Raw genomic sequence first — 23,010 nt, 5'->3', positions numbered from 1 at the left:
CTTATGCCCTGTAAGACATGAGCGATGAAGACGGAGCGCTCCTGATGCGCGATGAAGTAAGGGCGGGAGTGGCTAATAAGTCCGGGTTGGAGGGCGAAGATACCTCAAATAAAATTCCAAAAGCTTTGTCTGCTCTTTTGTAAGAGTATACTTTCAGAAAAGCACACGCATGATGCTCTGATACCACTGTCACATGACGGTGGAAAGGGGGAAATGAGAAAACCACCAGCACACTGAATGCTTGCCTCTCTATAGCCCAGTGATTTCACAACCCCCCTATCCCCTAGCAAACACACACCTATACTCCCGATCTGCAAACATTCAATGTCCAAGCCAGTACCCAACCATCCCTAATTGCACACACTCGGTCGCAAAGCATACAATCAATTATCCCGATCTATGACCCTTCAAAAGCACCTCATAGTCACAAACAGATAATAGAAAATAGGTTAACTCGTGCAAGTACTTTCATGATCACACATCCACTCTACCGCAATCTTTTCAACTTTGTGGCGTGCACAAACACTTTGAGATCATTGGCATACACAACATTCAAATAGAGAGCAGCATCACTCTTTCGTAAAACCACCTGAGATATGCGACCCGCATATAGGCATGCGAGGAAGAGAAAGATAATATTCCCTTAAGTACCAAAAAAACAAGGGGGTTGTGGCGATGTCAATGCATTTGGATTTGATTTGGGAAGTGTACAATGATGTTTTTTTCAGAGAAAACACTCTCCTTCTCTTCTTTGTGTAGTTGATGGCACACCCCTAGTTTTGAAGCCGTTCTTGGCCCCCTCAGTAGCTCATGGCCCTTGCACTCTCGTGTTAGCTGCTCAGGTGATGGCTCTTGAGTGAGTCTATCCATTGACTCCTTCCCAAGCGGTGTTACCCTCAGCCCCCACGATAGCGCTCCTCTCGCCCGGCTGCTTATGGCCTCCCTTCTCTTACGATATGGCGGCCCTCAGCTCCTTGTAGCCACTTGCGGCCTTCAGCCTGCATGCGGACAGCGCCCTCCCTCCAGATGACGACTTTCCCATGCAAGCTACAAAGCCCACAGCCCTCGTTTGCATACCCTTAAAAATAAAAATAAAAATAATTGTTCTTGTTTTTAAAAAAAAACCTCGATGTGGCGAGCATTCACGCGCCGTTGATGTCCGACCTGCCCGTCGACTTCTTCTCCGACCCCCATCACGTTTGCAGCTCGTTACATTGGTCCTTCCTTGTAATGGCGACAATTCATGGCCGGCCGTCGTATCTTGAACTTGCCGAGCACGACCGACACCTTCACACACAATGGCACGATTTCCAGCAAAGATTCACAACCATGCTTGGCCTGCAAAATGTCGGATCTGGCATACACGTCCCTGCGGTATCTGCATCTAGTACATGACCAAGCCTGCGACCATCAACCTACCTGCTGCCGTGCACCTGTTACTGACACTTTCTCGGGTCGACACGGCTTGGGCGCACCATCATTGCCCACCCCCTCGTTGAGCATTCATGCTCAACCACATTATTATTTAGGTAAAATAGTACTGCATAGAGAGAATGATATAAAATAGCTACATAGACTGCATAAGAAAAATGATAATATAGTGGCTATACAAATAGGGTAGAGATAGAGAGAAAATTTTCTGCTAATGTATCACCCTCCAGGGTCAAATGGAAAGCTCACAGCTTCCCCAATCATAGTGTAGGCTCCATCTGGATCAAAAACAACACGTTGGCCGTGGCCATCCACCTATAAAGCATGCACATCCAAGCCTTCCTTTGCACTTGTAGGCCAATAGACACGCCACGACCCTTTCAGCTCTTCATAGCATGGAGCTTTGTCACCCTGCATCCATAAGTCTTCGTGTCCGCTATAAGCACACTTGCCATCACTTGAGAAACCTGAATCATAAGCAGCTATCCTGCCATCTGCTACAGAACCCTCCATGGTATAGTCCACTTCAAAAAAGCCTCGCCACTGATACAAAAATACCTGTAAAGCAACCTCCAATAACACATGTATCCATATCATCACATAAAATAGCAAGACCATTTGCCTCCACCTGTCGCATAGCCAAGTAAACCTGATCCCTTTGCAAACCTGTATCCAAACCCTCTGTAAACGGCTCCAAGGCCACCTTTTCATACTCAAGAGTATGACCTGCTAGAGCTTCAACCTGTTCTTCAAATACCTCATCACCTGCAAGGTTGGTGGCACCTTCCTCATTGCATGGAGCATCACTCTTATAGGCTGCACTTGTATTCATTTCCATAGAGTCATCTGCCGGAGCTAGCTCTCCACGGCTACACACAAAACTCTCAAACTACATTGTGCACCTCTACATGCCCCCCAAGACAAGGTTGCCCCACCCCCTGCATAGACAAATCAACTTGACCTACCACTGCTTCTGTTCCTAGCTCCTGCAAGTCATCCTCAAAAACCTGCTCTTCAATTAAGTCGGATGCACAATCAAACCACATTTCTTCTAGCAAGCACTCACCACCACCAGACACAGGATAGGGCTGTTCGACTGGCCTGTTCACACAAGGCATCTCCACACTTGCACTATGCTCCTCTTTTACCTTCAAATGACTGGCAGGCAACTTGCATACATTTTTTTCCACTTCATCTACATGAAAAACATCATAAGTTTCATACCTAGAATACATGGATTCTGTCTCCCATGTAGCATCGGTATCCAAACTGCTACTGGAGCTATGAGAGCTGTCGGACTCCTCTTTTGAACTTGCTAATTCTTGGACCACTGCTACCTTCCTCGTTGCTGGTTCTGGAACCAACACTTCTTCTTTGAAGTCCTTTATCACCTTGTTCTCTTGAGCAAGCAAGTTGGGTGGCACTCTGAATATGCCTCTCTGCACCTTTTGAGCCCTTACTGGTACTTGTTCTACCTCTTCTAGCCTGGCATCAGCTTCACGTACTTTGATCAAATGCATATCAATCAAAGAAGGAGCTTTTACCTCTTGCTCCTCGTCAATTTGCTTGGGCCTAGGTCCACTGGCTGCCGTGATCGTAGATTGTAGCAATCCTGCCTCCATCTTTTTCTTCATCTTTCGACTCTTTGCTCTGGCGACTTTGACAGCTTCATCAAAGGTTCTTGGATCTTCATAGTCCACCCTCTCACAAACATAGGGATGCAAGCAAGATAGAAACCTTTCCCGCTTAAAATACCCCGCATTGGTTGCTTGGGTAGCAGCCGCAAGATCCCCCCAATAAGCTTCAAAACTATCAACAAAAGCATCAAAATTTGCACTTACGTCCTGCTGCAAGCCTTTGATCTTTGCATCTGCTTCCGAAGCCGACACCACCTTTCGATACCTTTGTAGAAAGTGCTCTCGAAATCCGATCCAATTCTGCTTGTGTGCATCTTCTAAGCCATCGAACCAAACTTTTGCTTTACCTCGCAGCACCAAAGGTAGAGTTTGGAGCTTCGCTTCATTACCTCGCATCCGCAATACTGTCAGCATAAATAGCTCAAAATCGGCTATCCAGTCGTTTACATCTTCATCTCCTTTGAACACTGGACCAAATTCTTTCTTCATCTTGACTCACGAACACTTGGTTAGGAAGCAATCAGCGGGTCCTCCGTGGGGGCACCACAAGATGGAAAGGGGGAAATGAGAAAACCACCAGCACACTAAATGCTTGCCTCTCTATAGCCCAGTGATTTCACAACACCCTTATCCCCTAGCAAACACACACCTATACTCCCGATCTGCAAACATTCAATGTCCAAGCCAGTACCCAATCATCCCTAATTGCACACACTCAGTCTCAAAGCATACAATCAATTATCCCGATCTATGACCCTTCAAAAGCACCTCATAGTCGCAAACAGATAATAGAAAATAGGTTAACTCGTGCAAGTACTTTCATGATCACACATCCACTCTACCGCAATCTTTTCAACTTTGTGGCGTGCACAAACACTTTGAGATCATTGGCATACACAACATTCAAATAGAGAGCAGCATCACTCTTTCGTAGAACCACCTGAGATATGCGACCCGCATATAGGCATGAGAGGAAGAGAAAGATAACATTCCCTTAAGTGCCAAAAAAACAAGGGGGTTGTGGCGATGTCAATGCATTTGGATTTGATTTGGGAAGTGTACAATGATGTTTTTTTCAAAGAAAACACTTCCTTCTCTTCTATGTGTTGTTGATGGAGCACCCCTAGTTTTGAAGCCGTTCTTGGCCCCCTCAGTAGCTCATGGCCCTTGCACTCTCGTGTTAGCTGCTCACGTGATGGCCCCTGAGTGAGTCTGTCCATTGACTCCCTCCCAAGCGGTGTTACCCTCAGCCCTCACGATAGCGCTCCTCTCGCCCGGCTGCTTATGGCCTCCCTTCTCTTACGATATGGCGGCCCTCAGCTCCTTATAGCCACTTGCGGCCTTCAGACCGCATGCAGACAGCGCCCTCCCTCCAAATGGCGACTTTCCCATGCAAGCTACAGAGCCCACAGCCCTTGTTTGCATGCCCTTAAAAGAAAATAAAAAAATTGTTCTTGTTTTTTAAAAAAAACCTCGATGTGGCGAGCATTCACGCGCCGTTGATGTCCTGCCTGTCCATCTACTTCTTCTCCGACCCCCATCACGTTTGCAGCTCGTTACATTGGTCCTTCCTTGTAATGGCGACAATTCATGGCCGGCCGTCGTATCTTGAACTTGCCGAGCACGACCGTACCTTCATACACACAATGGCACCATTTCTCCAACAAAGATTCACAACCATACTTGGCCTGTAGAATGCTGGATCTAGCATACACGTCCCTGCGGTACCTGCTCCAATCTGCATCTAGTACATGACCAAGCCTACGACCACCAACCTACCTGCTACCGTGCACCTGCCCCCACAGACACTTTCTCGAGTCGACACGGCTTGGGCGCACCAACGGGCACCACATGCCAATAGAAAAGTACAGACTGAACAGACTTTTAGCACTTTAATAACAATTGAACTGAAAGAGAGACGACACACAACACGGAATGGCAAAATTCCACCCCAAAGAGTATTGGCCCCAAACCTTGGCGCCCCTTTCGGTATTTCTTTATATTGCATCAACACAGTACAAGCCGGTACTTGAGACTCTACACCTTCTCTAGGAAGCATGCCAGAGAATGAGCCCTAGCCTCATATTTAAAGGCCCTTGGCCTAAGAAGCAATTACAGTGAAAAGCCTTCAAACTCAAAAGCATTGGGTCCAAAAGCAAAGCCAAAAAGCTGCCAACGTAAATCACAGAAATCCGTACAACTGCCACGTCATCAGCCATCGCAAAACACAGAAATTCGTACAGCCTGCCACGTCATCATGCCAACACAAATTTCGAAAATCTACCACGTCATCAATTTTTGCGTGTGTGCGGGTCCTGCTTTATTTTAATCCTTTTGTCACTTGGGCGCCATCAAACGGGGTCCCTATAAGCTGGTAGGACTTCTTCTTTTGTTACTTGTTCTTCTTAGGGTTTACGCCCCTCGGCCGGCATGTGTAAGTTGGCTCCATTCTTTAGGCTTTGACACGTCAGCAGTTTGTTACAAGAGAAGTATTTGCCCTTGGTGGAGTTTGCCTACAACAACACAGTGCATACGTCTACGGGGAAGGCGCCATTTGAAATCATTGAGGGTGCTAAGAAGGTTCCACCTATTCTAAGCACCAAAGAGAAGGTTTTTGAAGCAAGTCAGTATGTTCAGGATCTGGAGACTGCTTTTGCAAAGGTGCGCGAGGCGGCATAAGAAGGCAGTGGACAAGCATCGAAGTGACTTGCGATTGAAGGGAAAGGGAGACGATTGGGTGCTTCTACGATTTGAGAAAGCACGCCTACTGAAACGAAAGAGTAAGGAGCGACTTTTTCCAAAGTTGAGTATGAGATACTATGGCCCTTTCCAGATCCACGAAAAGATAAATGATGTATCCTTCAGACTGAAGTTACTAGATACTTGGAAGATTCACAATGCATTTCATGTGAGTCTGTTGAAACATTTCAAAGGTGCAACCTGAAGTGGAAGAGAGAGAGGAGATTCTCATTCCAGAACGGATACTGGCTCACAAGGAAAGGAAAGTGAAAGGTAAGCTAATACGCTGGTATTTAGCACTATCCGGCATTGGATGCAAAATGGATGGAGAAGGAGCACCTAGCAGGTACTCCTTGGATTTTAGAGCTTTACCTTGCGGACTGCACAAGAGGGGAGTCACTCCGCTCCTTTGTCACAAATTCTCCAGATGGATTAAAGTCACTGATTTCTCTTGAGACTTCAGGGGTATTGATGGGTTGACAGTATTTTGCTATATGACTTAAGAAAAGAAGTACTTTAAAATGGGAATTCCTTGAATGAATTTGATATATGTGCTCTCTCATGTGTGTGATGTTTGAGAGACAAAATAACTGCAGCATTTCGATCTTGTTTCACCTAAGGGGTGATGTAGATATGATAAGTAGCAAGATTTCGTCAATCTCGACATCCACTAGAGATCAGTGAGATTCAGATGTGATTGTTAAATAAGTTATGCTAAATATGTTACGATGATCATGATTCTCATCAAAGATCTCGACGGGGATAGTGATGTGAATGTCATGTGGATGTTCAGTGACTCGTCTTCGTGCAAGTACTCGATGTGTTGTCTAGTGCATCGGTACTTAGAATCGGTGTCTATTGAATTGGTTGCTTGCTTATGTTGGTTTTGCAGGCGTAATTGAGGCGATCACATTTCTTTCAAGAGGGGAGTATGTTACAAAATTGATGACGTGGCATGACCTAAAGAATAGACTTCAGACAAAGAGGGGTCAGGGCCCTATGGAAAGATCCAGAGAAATGCTACGAACTTGCAGAGCCTAGCCGAGAGACTTGAAAATAAAGACCGAGGATTTTAAAGTTGTTCCAACTATGGGCTCCTGTCCGACAAGGCCTAAAGGAACGGTAGAAGATTACAATAAATCAAGAACCCCTAAATCGCGTAGAGATGCTAAACGTGGTAGCGCTGTACGAGCGTTCTGCAATTCACGCTGGCTATTGACGTGGCACCTGTACAGATTTCCGCGATTTGCATTGGCAACAGTAGCACTAGCTTTTGGGATCCAGATGCTTTTAGACTTGAAGCTTTTCATGTACACCGCTTTTGGAAGGCCTAGGGCCTATAAATAAAGTGTCAGGGCCTCAATCTCAAGCAGATACGCTTGGGAGCACTACTGAGACGAGAACCCTCGTACATTGTACTTTGTGAAGCACTAATAATAATAAAATACCGAAAGGGGCCCCAATCTTTGGGGCCAATCTCTCTTGGCGCGGAACTACGCCGTGCCGTGTCGTGTCTCTCTCTCTCTCTCTCAGTTTTGTTCAGCTCTTTCAGATTGCTCCCATGTGTTGTGGTAGTTTCTTGACTTGGAGTGTCCAAGCCTATTACACATAGATATAGACGAGGTTCCAGAGGAGACTTTGCCAGGGAATCCCCTTCTTGTTCACAACAACAGAACCTGCTCCCGAAGTACCCCTCCAAAGACAGTTCCAGACACAAAACCTGCTTCTGCACGTATTCGAGTTTCTATTCCCTTTGTTATTCTCTTTGAGGAGTGATTATGCCGACATCTCAAGACGGAGAAGGTCAACCAGAAGATGTTCTAACTCTTATCAAGGAGCAGATGGCTGCACTTTCAACTAGCCTTGTATCCATTCACAATCGCTTGGAGCATATGCATACGCAAACCTCTTCCCAGAGTCATCCTATTGCTTCTCGGACTACATATGCTTCTTCTCCGCCACCTTCTTCTAAAGCTTCTCTGGACGAACATGGAGAACCAGATCCAACTCATGAGGTAGACAATCATGAACTTCAATTACTTTATAAAAATTTTAATGCTACTCAAAAGAAGAAATTGGATGTTAAATTGCATGAGCCTAATTATGGTCACTACGACAAGCGCGTGCTGGACCATTGGCTCTTCAAAATGGAGGTCTACTTGTCCAAGACGGATTTAGTACAGAGCAAAAAGGTTGTACTTGCTAGTTCTCTGCTCAAGGACATCGCATTTCTTTGGTGGCAATGACAGGTCGTTGATGATAAACACATACCTTCTTGGGATAAATTCCGGCGCGCTATTCGCAAGGTGTTTAAACCTACCAATGCGGATTTTCATGCCCGGTCCTCTCTCCACCGCCTGAGCCAGACTGGTTACTTGGCCACGTATATCACATAGTTTCAAAAATTAACTCTGGAGATAGAGAATCTTAGCCCCTCTGATAAATTACACACTTTCGTAGACGAGCTTGAACCAACCTTTAAGGAAGATGTGAACTGTAATAGACTTGGACACTCCAAGTCAAGAATCTACCTCGACAGCACCAAATAACCACTTCAAAATAGTTCACAGTTCACAATTTATTTGACACTGGCCTGACGGAGTTCCGTGCCTAGAGTTATTGGCCCCAAAGACTGGCACCCCTTTCGGTATTTCTTTTTGTATTAATCTGAGTTCAAAGTACAAGAGTGCGGACAGGCGCTCACACTCAGACTCTGTGTCCAAATGCTCTGAGTTGTGAGAGGCCAACCCGCGTATGTATTTAAAGGTTACAAGGGATGCCAAAAGCAATGCCCCAAAAGCTGAAAATCAAAAGCTCAAAAGCTTTGTAAAAATAAACCAGAGTTTCTCTTTCTCTCTCTCTCTTGCTAAAATAAAGCAAAGAGGCTTTTCTCTCTCTCTCTCTCTCTCTCTCTCTCTCTCTCTCTCTCTCTCTCTCTCTCTCTCTCTCTAAAATAAAGCAAAAGCAATGCCAAAAATCTGCCGCACAAAAAACTGCCAAAAAGTTGTCGTACAGTGCTGCCACGTCAGCAATACTGAATTCCGCAATTTGCGCCGCATTTTGCGTTGACATTCGTACAGCCTGCCACGTGTCATTTCTGCTGCCACGTGTTATTAGCAATTAGGGTTAGGGTACAGCCTGCAATTAGGGTTTCCCGCAATTGGTTAGGGTTTATAGCGAGCAGCCATGTCATCACTTTGTGACATACCCCCCTCTTGAAAGCATTGTAATCTCCCTCGATTACACCTGTAAAACAGACAGAGGCCATAAACTGTCTTAGCAGACACTAACTGTTAGTACCTACGTACTAGGAACACACATCTAGCACATGTACCAATCCACAGTCACATCACTCGACATCAAACATTCATTCGGATCTTAGACCATGATTTATCGGCAATGTAGCTAGCAATTGCATCTAGATCCAGTCTGGACCTCATAGATGCCCGATTGACTAACCCCTATTGCAACCATGTCTATTTGAGATCATTTAGACAAAAATGCTGCAATCATTTCGTCTATCAGTTCCTGCACTTAAAAAAAAGTCAAGAACAAATCAGTTTCATATTCAGGAATTCCATTTCATAAAGTCATCAGCAGAATACTGTCAGCTCTCAGTATCCCTGAAGCTCAAAGAGACATCAGTGAGTCTAGTATTCAAAAACACTGCACCAGATCTCCGGCCAAGCTGAATTCTGGGTTCCATTTGGAATAGACTATGCTAAACCAAAAGCTTCAAGGTAAAGATTCACATCCGAGGAATATCTGCTAGGTCTTCCTCCTCCATTCGCTTCGCATCCAATGCGAAGTAGGTCTTGAATTTAACCAAGAACCGTCAATTCGCTTTACCTTCTTTCTTTCTTTCTGTGCCAATTTCTGTTCTGGAACGAGAATCTGCTCGTTTTCGTCCAATTCGGGTTGCACCTCTGGCTTCCTATCATCGGGCACATCGCCTTCAAAAGGCTTTAAGAGACTCACATAAAAAAAAAACATTGTGAATCCTCCAAGTATTCTGGCAACTTCAGTCCAAAGGAGATATCATTTATCTTTTCGGAAAACCTGGAAAGCTCCACACTATGTCATGCTAAGCTTACAAAGAAGACGCTCCTTTCCCTTTTGTCTTCTTTCTCGGTCGTGCCTTCCCATAATGTAAGAGCACCCCATTCTTCTCCTTCAATTTCAAATCGCGACAATGGCGACCTACTGCCTTTTTCTATCTTTCCTGAAATTTCTATAAAGCCTTCCGGACCAAGTTCCGCGTGAACTGGTCGGCTTTAAAGAAAAATTCTTATCTTTCATGCTAAGGAAGGGTAGAACCTTCGTAGCAAATTCAAAAATCTCAAATGGCATCTTCCCCATCAAAGAGTCAAACATGTTTCTGTAGGTATATTCCACCAAAGGTAAAAACCTTTCCCCAAGTAGTCTTTTGATCCAACCAAGAAGACTTCAACAAATCCAATACCACTGAATTAGCAATCTCTGATTGCCCGTCAGTCTGCGGGTGGAACGAGAACTGCAATCACGTGCCTATGTTCTCCCAAATAGCTGTCGAAAACAAACTTGTGAACCTGGGGCCCTGTCGGAGACAATCGTCTGAGGCATGCCATGCAATCTAAGGACCTGGGCAATAAACTGTCGTGCCCACGCTCTGTTCTCGGGAGATGAAATCCATTGCAATACTTTCCCACGGCGGGTGGGTATGGGTAAAAGGCTGTAACAATCCCTGTGCTTTATGCATGTCAAACTTGACCTCCGAGCATACCAAGCAACTGCACAAACTCGTCCACATCCTTCTTGAGTCTCGGCCAAAAGAAGTATCCCTCTACCCCTTTCAAGGTGGTAGCAATGCCGCAATGACCCGTGAAAGACGGACAGTGGCATTCGGTTAGAACCTTTTCCCTCAACGGCTGTGTAACGCACAACATGGTTTTCTTCATCAAATAGCCATCCCGAATGGAATAATCCGCTATTATCTCCCCTTGTTGTATTCAACTGAATACATCTGTAAATTCTGTTCTGTGGCGTACTGACCGACCATATCCTCGAAGTTCCTATGATGTATCGCGGAAATAGCCAGAACCAATGGCTTTCGGAACAAAGTATTTGCCACCAATTTCTTTTGTCCCTGCACATGGACAATCCGGAAGTAAACCGTGACAAGAAGTTTTGCCCACCGCATCTGCTTTTTTCGATAGCTGCTTCCGTGACAAGAAGTAGCGTAAACTCCCATCATTTGTGACAAACGTAAAATCGGCTCTGAGTAGGTAATGTCGCCACTGAATAAGAGCATGGATAGCCACCAAAAGCTCTCTCACAAATCTATGTTGTCAATTCTGGCCTTGAGAACAATCGGCTCTCGTAGGCAATGACATTGGCCTTCTTGCATTAAGACCCCATCCAGACTACGACCACAAGTATCACAATATACTTCAAATGACTTCTGCAAGTCCGGCAAAGTCAAAACTGGTCCCGTAGTCAATTTCTCTTTCAAAGTTTGAAAGGCAGTCACCTCTGTGGGTCCCCACGAGAAAGGGACTCCTTTCTGTGTCATGATATGCGAAGGGGAAGCAACCTCTGCAAACTTTCTAATGAACCACCTGTAGTACGAACACAATCCCAAGAAGCTTCTAACTTCATGGACATTCTTCAAATCGGGTCAATCACGGATAGTCTCTATCTTGGCCGGATCCATTTGCACTCCTGCTGCTATCCCAAAAAGTGCATCTCTGGTAGGAATAATTCACTTTTCTTCGTATTAATCACTAACTTGTGATCTTGTAATGCCTAAAAGACCTGAAGCAGATGATCTCTATGTTGTGCCTCATTCTTGGAGAAGACAATGATATCGTCAAAGAAAGTGCCAACAAATAGCCTATACTCTCGAAAAATCTTGTCCAGCATCCGGTGCGATTCGGATCTGATGATATCCACTCTTCAAATCAATCCTGCTAAAACACGAGGATCCCTGTAATCTGTCGAGTATATCATCGATCCTAGGAATCGGAAATCTGTTCTTGATGGTGATTTTGTTGAGGGCTCTATAATCGATGCACATTCTCCAAGATCCGTCTTTCTTCAAAAAAAACAACACTGGAGAGTAATACGGTGAAGTACTAGGCTGGACAAGACCCTTTTCCAAGAGGTCTTTCGCTTGGTTCATAATCTCTCGTTCTAGGCTTGGCTCACACGGTAAGGTGGCCGGTTCGGTAATGTGCTTCCATCAATGGAATGATCCTCAGGACGAACTGGTGACAACTCGCCTGGCAGGCCTTTGAAAAGCAATCGGCATGAGTGTGGAGAAAATCTTGGCGTTCTTTTGTTCAGGTCAAAACATATTCGATGTTCATCCATCGTTCAGTTCTCTCCCAAAGTGAGTAAAGAAGATGAAGTTCATCAAGTACAATCTTTGAGCCCTTCATTTGTCAAAGTCGCTTTCTTGGCCCGGTAGTCAACCACGGCGTTGTTCTTGTGGTACCAAGGGATTTCGAGTAGAACGTGAGAACCTTCCAAGGCAATTACGTAAAACTCCTCGTGCCCTAAACGCCCCCGTCATTGCAAACGAAGTTTGCCAATGCTCGGTGTAATGGCAACATCTCGTCCGAGTGCCACTCGAACTACCTCCAATTGTGGCCTCAGCCTGTCGGGCATAATTTCAATTCGAGCCGCCAATTCAAAAGAAGTTGGCCTTGGCTCCTTTAAAAGAGCTTGCTCATCTGTCGCTTTGCCCTAAAAACGACAAAGTTTTGTACTTTCCTTTATGTAATTCGGTTCGGGTCCCACGCAATGTGGTACCAGTTCTGCTTTTTATCTGCCTTTTCTTCCACGTTCCTCAGCTGCTCTCGAACTCTCAGGCCTTTCGTCGTCCTTGTCGTTCTGTTCTCTCTATGCGTTTTTAGGGCACTTCGTGGAGATATGTCCAGATTCCCGCATCCAAAGCACTTCCCTTCCCTAATGAAGCCATCTCTCTCCTGAGTAAGCTTGGGTCGTGCATCTTTCTTTTTTGGGTTGCTCTTTCTCTTTCTACTTTCATTTGTCAAAGTCTGTTCGGCTCTTTGTGTCATGATCTTATCGGTGGGGTAGGTCAGACTACCAGAGTGAATGGCAAAACCCAGTTTCGCATGACTCATCAACTCCTGAATGGAAGCTGACTTCTGTTCCAAGCAATGGTCTCGGATCTCTGTAGGTAGACCCAAGGTAAACCGCTCAATTTGTTCTTTGAATGAGATCTTCTTGAATGAAGAGGCGGGTAGAAAAAAGCTCCAGAATCTCTCGCAATTAGCGTCCACTGTATCTTTCTTGGTCATTCGAAGATGGTTCCAAGCAATTCATATATCGCGTTCATACTCTCGAGTCAGCCAAGAAGAAATAAAAAGGCTCTTAAATTTCAGCCATTTAATTGGCGCAGTCTTGTTTAAAAGAAGCGTGGACCACCAAGTTCGAGCATTCCCCTTGAAGTAAGGCGCAGCTCTCCGAATCTCAGAGTGCTCTGAGTAGCGTCCTCCCGCGAAAGCGATGTCAAACTGTTGTACAAAAGACAAAGCCTTCGAAGCATCTCCATATCCCGAAAACGTGTTAAATTTTATTGATTGTCCACCTTCCTTAACTCTTGACTTTCTTGCTTTTATCTTCCAGAAAGTCATACTGGTTGGCTTTATAAAAATTCTTCTTCTTTGCATAAAAGTTGTCGTCGTCAGAGTTTGAACTGTCTGTAGACGAACCCTCTGTTGAACTGTCTCTCACTGGGCGAGATTTAGACTTCTTTGCCTTTTTCTTGCTTTTTCCGAAGCGTTGTTTCTTGCTTCGCTTTTTGCCTTTGCGGTCTTCTTCGCTCGAGTCAGATGAGCTAGAAGAACTGTCAGAAGAAGAAGAATTGGATACTCCTTCAAATCGAACACGCTTCTTCTGTTTCTTTGCCTTTTCAAGTCGATTGACAACCCAAATAGCCCGGGAAGTCAGTTTAAGTTTCTTAAGTCTTAATCATGAGTTTAAGTACTTAATTAAGAATAGTACCTAGAATCCTCACAGTGGTATCAGAGCAAATTTTTTTCCTCCTCCCGTGGGTTATGCAGACCAATTTGCCTCTTCGCTCAGTGTACCCCCCTCGACAACCCGCACGTGTGTTGTATGGAAGAAGGAGAACGAATGAAATCCCCAAGATTTTTCCCTCTTTTCCTCCCGCACATGTGTTAAATTACCACTTTCGGGCAACACTAGTGCAATGCAAGATGCTCTCTTAAAGCCTCGGAGGTTTGACATGGCAGTGATGGCGGTGCCCTGTCCTGCGTCACGCATGGAGGTACTCAAACTAGTTCCCCCCATGTCCCTTTTACCCTCTCGGAGCCTCTCCAAGTGATGCACCCCTTCGCAAGGACACATCTTTTAAAACATGCCCTTTCTCATACAAATGACCTTTTTCTTTTTTTTTAAATGACCCTGAACTTTTTTAAAAAAACCTAACCATTGGGCACCCTCTCCTACCTCAAAAAACGGGAAAAAAAATAATATTTTTTTCAACCCCCCTCTTTGATGCGCGAGCATATCAGCCCCCCTTCTTCAATTTGCGTGATGTGGGCTCGCGGTGTGCTCTCGAAGGCGGATTTGCATGGCTGTCCAGAAATTACAGCAGCAAAATACTTCAATTTTCAGCACCAAATGATCTTCTTCTTCGCCACTTTTACCTCCCAGTAGTGATGGTTATCAATCTCCCTTTCTAATGCTTGAGTACTAAATGCTTTTTCAGCCCCCTCTGTGGTGAACAGTTTTCATTCCCCTCAACAAGAAGGAACCCCTTTCATTGGCGTCCAAGCAATGCCTTCCTTTTCATCAACAGTTCATGCTCGAGTATGGACTCTTGCCTCTCATTGTGGAAGCAGCAATAGCCGCCTTTTGGAACAAGACATCTCCTCACTTCCAGTGAAATTGGAGGCTCTCCGACGACAATTGCAACAACCTTTTGGTATCAAACAATTTTCGACGGTTTCTCAGCAATCCGTTTCTCACCCTCAGCATGTTTCTTCAGAGACAACCCAGCACAAATTCACTTTGCTTGAGCAACAACGTGCTCAGAGCAACATTCTTTGCAGCATGACTACTATAACAAGCCTCAAACTCAAAATGATCATCGGCAAAAGCAGCAACATGAAGCTTTCAGAAGATCTCCCCTTGAAGAGCATTCAACCTCTTCGAAGTGGGCTCACATAGTGGCACATATTTTCGACCTTAGTCAAGTACTCAGTTGTGAACGCCGCAACGCTGGACAAGTTCCCCCTTACGAATCATGCCATGCTCCTCCTACTCTGGAAGCCTTAATACCAGCTGATAAAGCTGAAGATTCAGAAGATTCCAGTTCTTATGTGACAACCAACAAGCACATAAACTCTTCTTTGACCGTGATCCAGCAAGAAAATTCCCCTCGTCACCGCCCCTGCAGAATACAGTCTTTGTCTCTAAACAGATACCAGATGCTATAGTGAATGATAATTCTTCAAACTTGAAGACTCCAATCCTTGCCTTCAGCGGTGCAAAGGATAAAGCAGATGCAGACTGCAGCATGACTTCAGTCGCTGCAATTGAATCTTTGGACACAACTTGTTCTATTGATAAACCTTTACAGATGGATATACCTTCAAAAACTACTTTGTCTCAGTCTACGACATCCCTTCACGAGGATTTTACTGTTCCAAACAAACCAATGGAATACCTTTACAGATGGATATACCTTCAAAAACTACTTTGTCTCAGTCTACGACATCCCTTCAGGAGGATTTTACTGTTCCAAACAAACCAATGGAATACCTTCCAGATTTCCAACCAGTGGTCATAACTCAACAGAAAACTCAAGTCAGTTTACCAATAATTTCACTTGAAGCAGATATGGATTCAGTCTTTTATTGGACAAAGCTCGAAGCTACAAAAGACTTTGACAAAGGCACTAATCAAGATGCGGATGTGATACTCATACTTTTGACAAAGATGAGACAAGTTACAGATATGATCGGTTTTTAGTTTGGCAAAATAGTCATGGTCAATAACAGTGCCATGACATGGGACTTAACACAAATAGCTTTGGATGCAGAAGCACGACAACAATCATTTCCTTCTCTCGGAGTTTTCTACAACTACCATAGGTTTTATTTAAAGAGGGAGGGAATGTCACAATTGTGACTATGTTAACAACATCACATCTACTCCTAGTTGCAAATACGCGAAGTGTCATGCCAAGGAGGACCCCTGCGCTTGGATGGTCACACCCCTTCACCCAAGAGACGTGCCTCTTCGCCAAAAGCCACACTCCTTCGACGACTGGTCACACCACTTCGCTCTACGAGTGCGACTCTTTGCCCAACGGTTGCAGCTCTTCGCCGAAAGGATGTGTCTTTACGTATAAAGCCGTGTCTCTTTACTTATTGACACCAAGTAACCGGTTGGGCATTTCAGGACGCTGGTCACAAAAGGGGAAATTTCACCCAAGCCCTGCCTGCACGCAGCGTTTTAAAACGCTGCTGGGGAAGGCATCGCCATCAACAATGTTGTAAAACGCAGCAAGGGAGTGGGGGCGGCTGCCCTAATGCTAGCGGCGTTTCAAAACGCTCGCGATAGAGGAGGGGGGATTTGGTGTCGAGGAGAGGCAGTGTTTTGAGATGATGTGGTGGGCAACAAGCACCGAGGAGGGGCAGCGTTTTGGAACGCTGTCTACAGGAGTGTGAGGAAATGAACGGCACCGGCAACGAAGGAGGGGACTTCTCAAGCTTCTCCACTTGCTCTTCTCCGCCAAGGTTCTTCAAGCATGAAGCTTCACCAAGAGCTCTAATACCATGTCAAAGTCGACAATGCGGAAGCGTAGAGACCAAGGAGAGTGAGCAAGAGAGAGAGAGAGAGAGAGTCTACTGAACCAATGAACCTTGGCAATGCATAACTGAATGTTTACTACAATGGAGGCAAGGGGTTGCTTAAATAGCAACCTCAATAAATTGCCCTACCCAAACTTTAACAAATAAGTAAAATAAATACCTAAAAGCCAAAATAAATAATGGGATCACATTGGGCAGTTCACTTGAGATGCCAAAACTCTAACCGGGCCGGGGGGGGGGGAGTGTTTGTGTGTGCACCCGCACACACACGCTCGTGCATGTGTGTGTGTGTGGACCTGTACAGCTTATGAATGCGGGGAAACAAGCTGAAAACTTGGTCTACCACTAAAGAAAGTTGCGGCATTGATTCAAAGCTGTGTACAACATGGTTTCATAGATGCATTCAGTGCAGAGTAATATACCTTGAGATACTTGCTGAATCCACCGTCCACCACATTTTTGTATCTCCGATGTAGACTTAAAGCTATGTTTCGAGAAGATCGAAATTCATCATCAATGCACCCAATCACCTATTGAAAGGTCCAGCAATCAGTAAAATGAAATCTACCCATAAAATAAGAACATTGCCAAAACATATAAAACAAGGTGACATCTAGAAAGAACACAACTAACCAACAAAGTTTGTTTTCCTCCAGCTGACTGGCAAGGACTTATGATCTTCTTTTCCAACGAATTGTTGCAATAGGAGCGACTTCCACGATGATAAAGTAGATAACTGGAAAACATGAAGGAAAACTGAATGTTTTTTCACCTTGATAGTTCCGAAACACAAAGGGCCCCTGCTCTCAATCTCTACACACCTTGAACAATTTAATTTAGATTCGAACTCGCTATGCGGCATGCAATAGGTCTCAGACAACATAGTAACTTCTTGGAAGCTACAGAATTGTCTATCGTATTTTACGTTGTTTGATCACTTGTCACGGACCTGGGAAACAAAGAGAAGCAACTGATCGGCATCAAATGATAACTAGAAACAACTCTATCAGCACCACATTGGCACAGAAACAACCAGCAAACGTGTTTGCAAAATTTACGACCATATTGTCTGGTGAACCTGCCATGATGGCTTCAATTCTATGTTCAAGGAATTTTTAGTAGCAAAAGTATTGCCCTCTTCACTCAATCTCCAGAGCTTTGAAAAAACAAAATAATTAATAGAAGGTGCGATTTCCATACCTTTGAAAAACAAATATATTTAATAAAAAAATTGGTAAGCAAAAGTGGTAATATTGAGCACTGTCCTTCTCACTCATCTCCAAATCTTTGAAAAAGCGAAACATTTAATAAAATATGTGTGCTTGAAATGCCCCTCTTGGGACTTCCAATTGCGGGGAAGTTCTGTTGAAACGTCAGGGCACAAGGTCATTCATGCCTAGAGAATTTCATTCAGTACAAAAATGATGCTGACAAAGCACAATGGACTAGGTATAAGAAGAGCATGGCAATGAATGTGAGTGGAGGCATGGGTCCTTAAATTGCACAGGAATTAGCCACATACTGGTACTCCCTTGTCTATTCCACCGTTCTATGGCGGCTCCTGCAAGGTTTCGAGGAACTAGGTGATAGCCCGGCTTGTTGAAACAAAAGCTGGAAACACGTCAACTAAGAGTTCAGACTGATTTACAGCGCGGCATGAGGCACTTCACAGCTTACATGAATCCCACTGCGCGTATGCCTGCGATGCATACAGAGTAAACTCGTTTCCAATTACCTGGCTGCGAAGCAATTCTGCGCTCTCCTGTCAAAAGAGAGAGACAGGGAGGACACCAGCCACACAATCACGCATGTGTGGCAGAGTTTTTGGGCGCTCATTTTCATAAGGCCTTAAACTGCTTACACACCACCCGCTCGCCCAGGCTTGGGCGTGCCGACGTGGAAGACAGCTGGCAAAATGTGAAAAACGGGCAGCGCCCAAAAGAATGGACAGCCGCGCCGGTTGTTAAACTTCATACAGCTCAGCCAGGGCATGTCGCGATGGACTGGGTGATGTGTAACACATACCTGCCCGTGCCCAAAAGTAATGGGCAGACGCATAGGCAGTGTGTATCCAGCCTTAGGTGGATGTGACACTCAGGACGCATGAGGCAACAATGCCTAGGTGGCGAGCAAGTATTTGCCGTTAAACTTGGCTTGTTGGATGGGCAGGAAAAACCCCTCACCAATGTTTCAAGCACCGTGGCCAATTTCAAAAGCCCAGACATGCAATTGGTTTTGAATTCTTGCAAACAACATGAAGCATTGAAGCTTCCACCACCTCGCGCGTTGGTGCACTCCAGCAAATGTATATAAAAAACTATGAGTGACAACTGCATTGCTAGCCAGAAGAATAACAGAGCGAGGTGGATGCCCCAGTGTGACATGGGCCTTAGTAAAGCATGGAAGTCTTGGGAGCAATTATGGAATGTGGATAAACCTTGTCGATCAATGCCACATAGCAAATTAATGAAGCCAAACCTTTTTAAGTGCATGTGCATAGAGGCACCAAAGAGAAGTTTGAATCCTCGGCTAGGCCACATGCCATAATTAAATAGCTTACTAAGGTTTTATGTCCAAGTACAACCTCTGCTCCCCTGCCGCTTGATGTGCTTGGCAAAAAGTCTCAATTTCTGCTCATAAACATCAATGCAGACACTAAGAGTTACGACCTTCAGCAGTAAAGGTCTACATGCTTGGATTGCAATTTTGGCCTTAGGCTTAGTTTCACTAGAGGTATCGGCATAGGACTTTGAGAACGTTGAAACTTGACAGTTGTCCCATCTTCAGGAATCAAGTCAATATGCATCATTCCTCCACATATGCGTCGTTGCTACACAAGAAGCTGAAGATGGTGAACAAATGCATGGTGCAATATTTTTGGGGGAGGGGCCTCGTGGAAGCAGCATGAGCTTGGCAATGTTCTGATTAACATGTATGCCAAAGGTGTTTATTGATCGAAAGCACAAAAAGTGTGCATGGGTTGTATCATCCCCTAGAGGTGGCCTGCTTCCACCAATTCAACATCGGGTGCTCATCTCAACATCAACATAGTGAGGGAGGTATAGAGCACTTTGACTCTCCTTCAATATGTCTTCAACATCGACACCATAGCAACATAGGGGGAGCATCCAGCACGCCTAACATCCCCTCGGTTTCTTCCCACGGTGACCTTGTATACTATGTGTGTGTGTGTGTGTGTGTGTGAGAGAGAGAGAGAGAGAGAGAGATGATTTATGCTTTTCTCTAGCGTAGCCTCGACATCAACGGTCTTCTCCTCTGACATCCCCTTTACATCAATATCAATTACGACCTCTTCTTCCAAATTGGTTGCTTCATACCACTCTGATGGATTTTGCAGAGTAGTCTTCTCCACAAGTGGCTTCGACTCTTGGACCTTTACGACCACAGGTACATCTCGAACCATCACAGGGATTTGTACACCAAATTGTACTTTCCCAAGAATAAAGTCTAGAGGATATGTATACCATATTTGTTATAGGTGGTTGGCTCTTCCATGTGTTTGATTTTTGGTCAACGAGCTTTCCAGCCAACAAGGTAGTGTGTCGGATTCCAGCGTCCATATTTTTTGGCTGACATGCATTCGAGATGAGGCTTTCTACTCACAAGTTGCACTCTTTTGTGTGGATTATGCGGCACACCTTTGTGATCATGTATAACTATGTGGATTGAGTTAGAAATGTTTATGCAAAGGTTCTGTGCCTTTTTTTTTCATTTTTGACATATGCGAATACAAGTGGGCTAGTTACAGCTCATAGGCTGCAAGGTCACACGCGTATAGGTTTTGGACATGTGGAGTTGTCCAGAGATAACTGGTGCGAGAGTGAGCTCCATTGCCATGCTTTTGGCATGTGTATGCCCTATGTGGATTTGTGCAAAAAAAAAATTGCCTCATACATGTTTATGCGCTTTGGTTTCACCCATCAGATTACCTTACTTCTCTTAATGGGTTTTAGAGAGCCATACGATCAGGTTTTGGATAGGTGTATGGTGTCTGTGGATGAGAGATTTGATCTCTATTTATGCGCATGGCCGGATTGGCTTACTTTAGGCTTTTATGTATTGTTTTGTATGCTAGCTGATTAGCTAAGATTTTATCTGAATTTTTTCTCAAATTATAGGGGAAAATCTAACGGATTTTTCCAAGTTTCTCACGATAGTTTCTATTTATTCATGGTTTACTCTTTTATGCTATAGTGGTCAGTTTACTCCCACTTTGATAGTGATCGAGTTTTGACTCTCACTTTGACAGGTCTTTTTGCTTTTGGACACGGTTTAGTGTCCCTGTATCCACTCTCACTGGAGTGGGATTTGTGTATGCTCGTAGTGGCTATAGCTTACAGGTAGTCCCAAGTTATAGCTCTACGGGCTTACAAATAAAGGCTTACACAATTATCGAATTTCATAGCACTATTTGTGGGATGTGTAGTTAGATCATGTTTGCTTTCTACTTATGCATGTGATCGTGCATTTTATGCTCGGTTGATAGCTGTTTATCCCAATCTTGAGTTGTTGCTATTGGTTATGCTTGTGTTATCTTTTGGTGCTTGATTAAGCACAATTTCTTGCTGGTTTGGACATTGTTTTTTGTTATCTTTTAGTAGAGCCATACTTGAGCTACAGATTGCATATGGAAGCATTGGATTGATGTGTTGATCGGTTATGGTTGTGTAATGGTCAAGGTGATCTCCTACTTTGTCATCTTTGATACGGTTTATGGTTGAGATTTTCTCAATTTATAGGAAAGACTCTGTCGGAATTTTCCCAAGATTTCTCACAATAGTTTTGATTTTATAGCAAATACGTGTGATGTTTGAGAGTCTACAAAGATGACTCATGAGAGATGGCAGTCTTGATCATGCCAATTCTTGCATTGTTAGCATTGTGGTCACATAGGGCAAATTAAACATTGTTGCTTCCAATGGATGAGGCACTAGCAGTGATGTATGCGACATGCAAAGACAATTTTGGAACGTGCTAGAGAGGTGGCTCAATATGCTAATGATGATGATGTCACATTTACCTCTAGCGTTCCTTATGCTTACACTTCTGGCTAACACGTCACATTTCTTCATGTTGGTTGCTAGACGAGGATGCAATCTTTCACATCACACCATGTTGTGAGTGGTTTAGCTTTTTCTCTAGTGGGAGTCTTGGTTGAGTGCACTTGGTTGATGGTTTGGCATGCCAAGGTTAGGGTGATTGGTTCAACCCGTACAATTGACATTGCAGGAGCAGGAGATGTATGAATGTCATTGCCCAATGGTGCATCATATGCACTTTGACATGTGCATTATGTTTCTTAGTTGAGACAGAGTTTGATCTCAGTGAGATGCTTAAGAGATAGTGGATGTTAGGTATTGCTTAGAGAGTAATCATTCTGCATACAATTGGGCTCCCTAGTGATTGCACGAGGAGCTAGGAGTTACATTGTCTACCCACCATTAGATGCTTCTCAGGTATGAGACGACATAGTCTTCATTGTGTTACTGCTACCATGTGAGGAGTGAGAGATGAGACATGTCTCGTTCACGAGTGAGCTCTAGTATCCTTAGGAGATAGAGAATTTATTTTTAGAAGATATGTCAGGGGATTCTATAGAGGAAGTGCTATAATGAGACACAACAACAGTCATCATAGGCTGTGTGGAGGTAGATTGGGTTTGCTCCCTAGAGACACAGACAAAGATGACAGATATGGAGTTCTTCAATATGCTCAAGCTAGAGGATGATATGGTGATGTCAAGACACATCATGGAGATTTGAAAATCATTATGGAATGTTTGCAAGATCTACGTCTAGGCTCTAGCATGGATATGTACACTCACCTACACGCGTGTATGTAGATCGAATGAGCAAGCCAATGGGTGTAGATTGAGAGAGAGTCTCTCACCCATATCTTGTACATGCTAGTAGGTATCTAGTAGGGCCCACTTATCGATACATTCGTCTTTAAGTGGGAGTATGTTGGGGTAAAGGCGACATGTGCATTGCCTTGGCCCAGACGTTTGGTGTCCGGTTGCCCATTGACTAACCCATGACTTATCTCTTATTCATCCACTCATTCAATATCAACTAGGGCATGAAAATAAGGTTGCAGATTCAATAAATCCCATGCCATTGATTAATAGCATCTCCATTGTGTCTGCTAATTTTTTTTTCAAAAATGGTTGATATGTATGCTCATGACGCTGGCTTTGCTAACATTTATGCTTACTTTTGTAGACATACATCTTTTGTTCATGTACATGTTACCATATACATGTGGTAGTGATGTGTGTGAACACATTAGGACCGCCGGGGCATTTTTTCCCTCTTTAGGAGGTTTTTTTCCCC

General features: G+C 44.3%; 2 protein-coding genes across 10 annotated transcripts in view; both read right to left on the bottom strand.

Annotated features, from left to right (window-relative positions):
- The window catches only part of LOC147451791 (orotidine 5'-phosphate decarboxylase), a 32,965-nt gene extending 14,436 nt beyond the window's left edge, over window positions 1–18,529 (bottom strand). For 6 of the 9 annotated variants that reach the window (XR_015188980.1, XR_015188981.1, XM_086518820.1 and 3 more), the window contains exons 1-4: window positions 18,393–18,529; window positions 17,479–17,606; window positions 17,291–17,393; window positions 17,080–17,187 (exon numbers count right to left, since the gene is read on the bottom strand). Coding sequence is in view for 7 of the 9 variants with exons in the window: in XM_086518820.1 (XP_086374946.1) it covers window positions 17,080–17,187; window positions 17,291–17,393; window positions 17,479–17,540 (273 nt within the window). In the remaining 2 variants the exon portion in view is untranslated. Of the gene's footprint in view, window positions 1–17,079; window positions 17,188–17,290; window positions 17,394–17,478; window positions 17,607–18,179; window positions 18,269–18,334 lie in introns of those variants that run through there. The other 3 variants (XM_086518822.1, XM_086518821.1, XM_086518826.1) reach the window with 3 other exon arrangements.
- On the bottom strand, window positions 1,911–3,725 carry LOC147451792 (uncharacterized). Its single transcript, XM_086518818.1, is given in 2 exon segments — window positions 1,911–2,311; window positions 2,313–3,725. Coding segments are annotated over 2 exon segments (1,599 nt in total). The 5' UTR covers window positions 3,558–3,725; the 3' UTR covers window positions 1,911–1,957.
- Window positions 18,530–23,010: the final 4,481 nt, after the last annotated feature.

The sequence above is a fragment of the Adiantum capillus-veneris genome, chromosome 8 (assembly GCF_014529385.1).
Source record: "Adiantum capillus-veneris isolate H3 chromosome 8, ASM1452938v2, whole genome shotgun sequence".
Taxonomy (NCBI): Eukaryota; Viridiplantae; Streptophyta; class Polypodiopsida; order Polypodiales; family Pteridaceae; genus Adiantum; species Adiantum capillus-veneris.
Note: the sequence above shows the minus strand (reverse complement) of the source record. Positions and strands in the feature narration are given on the sequence as shown.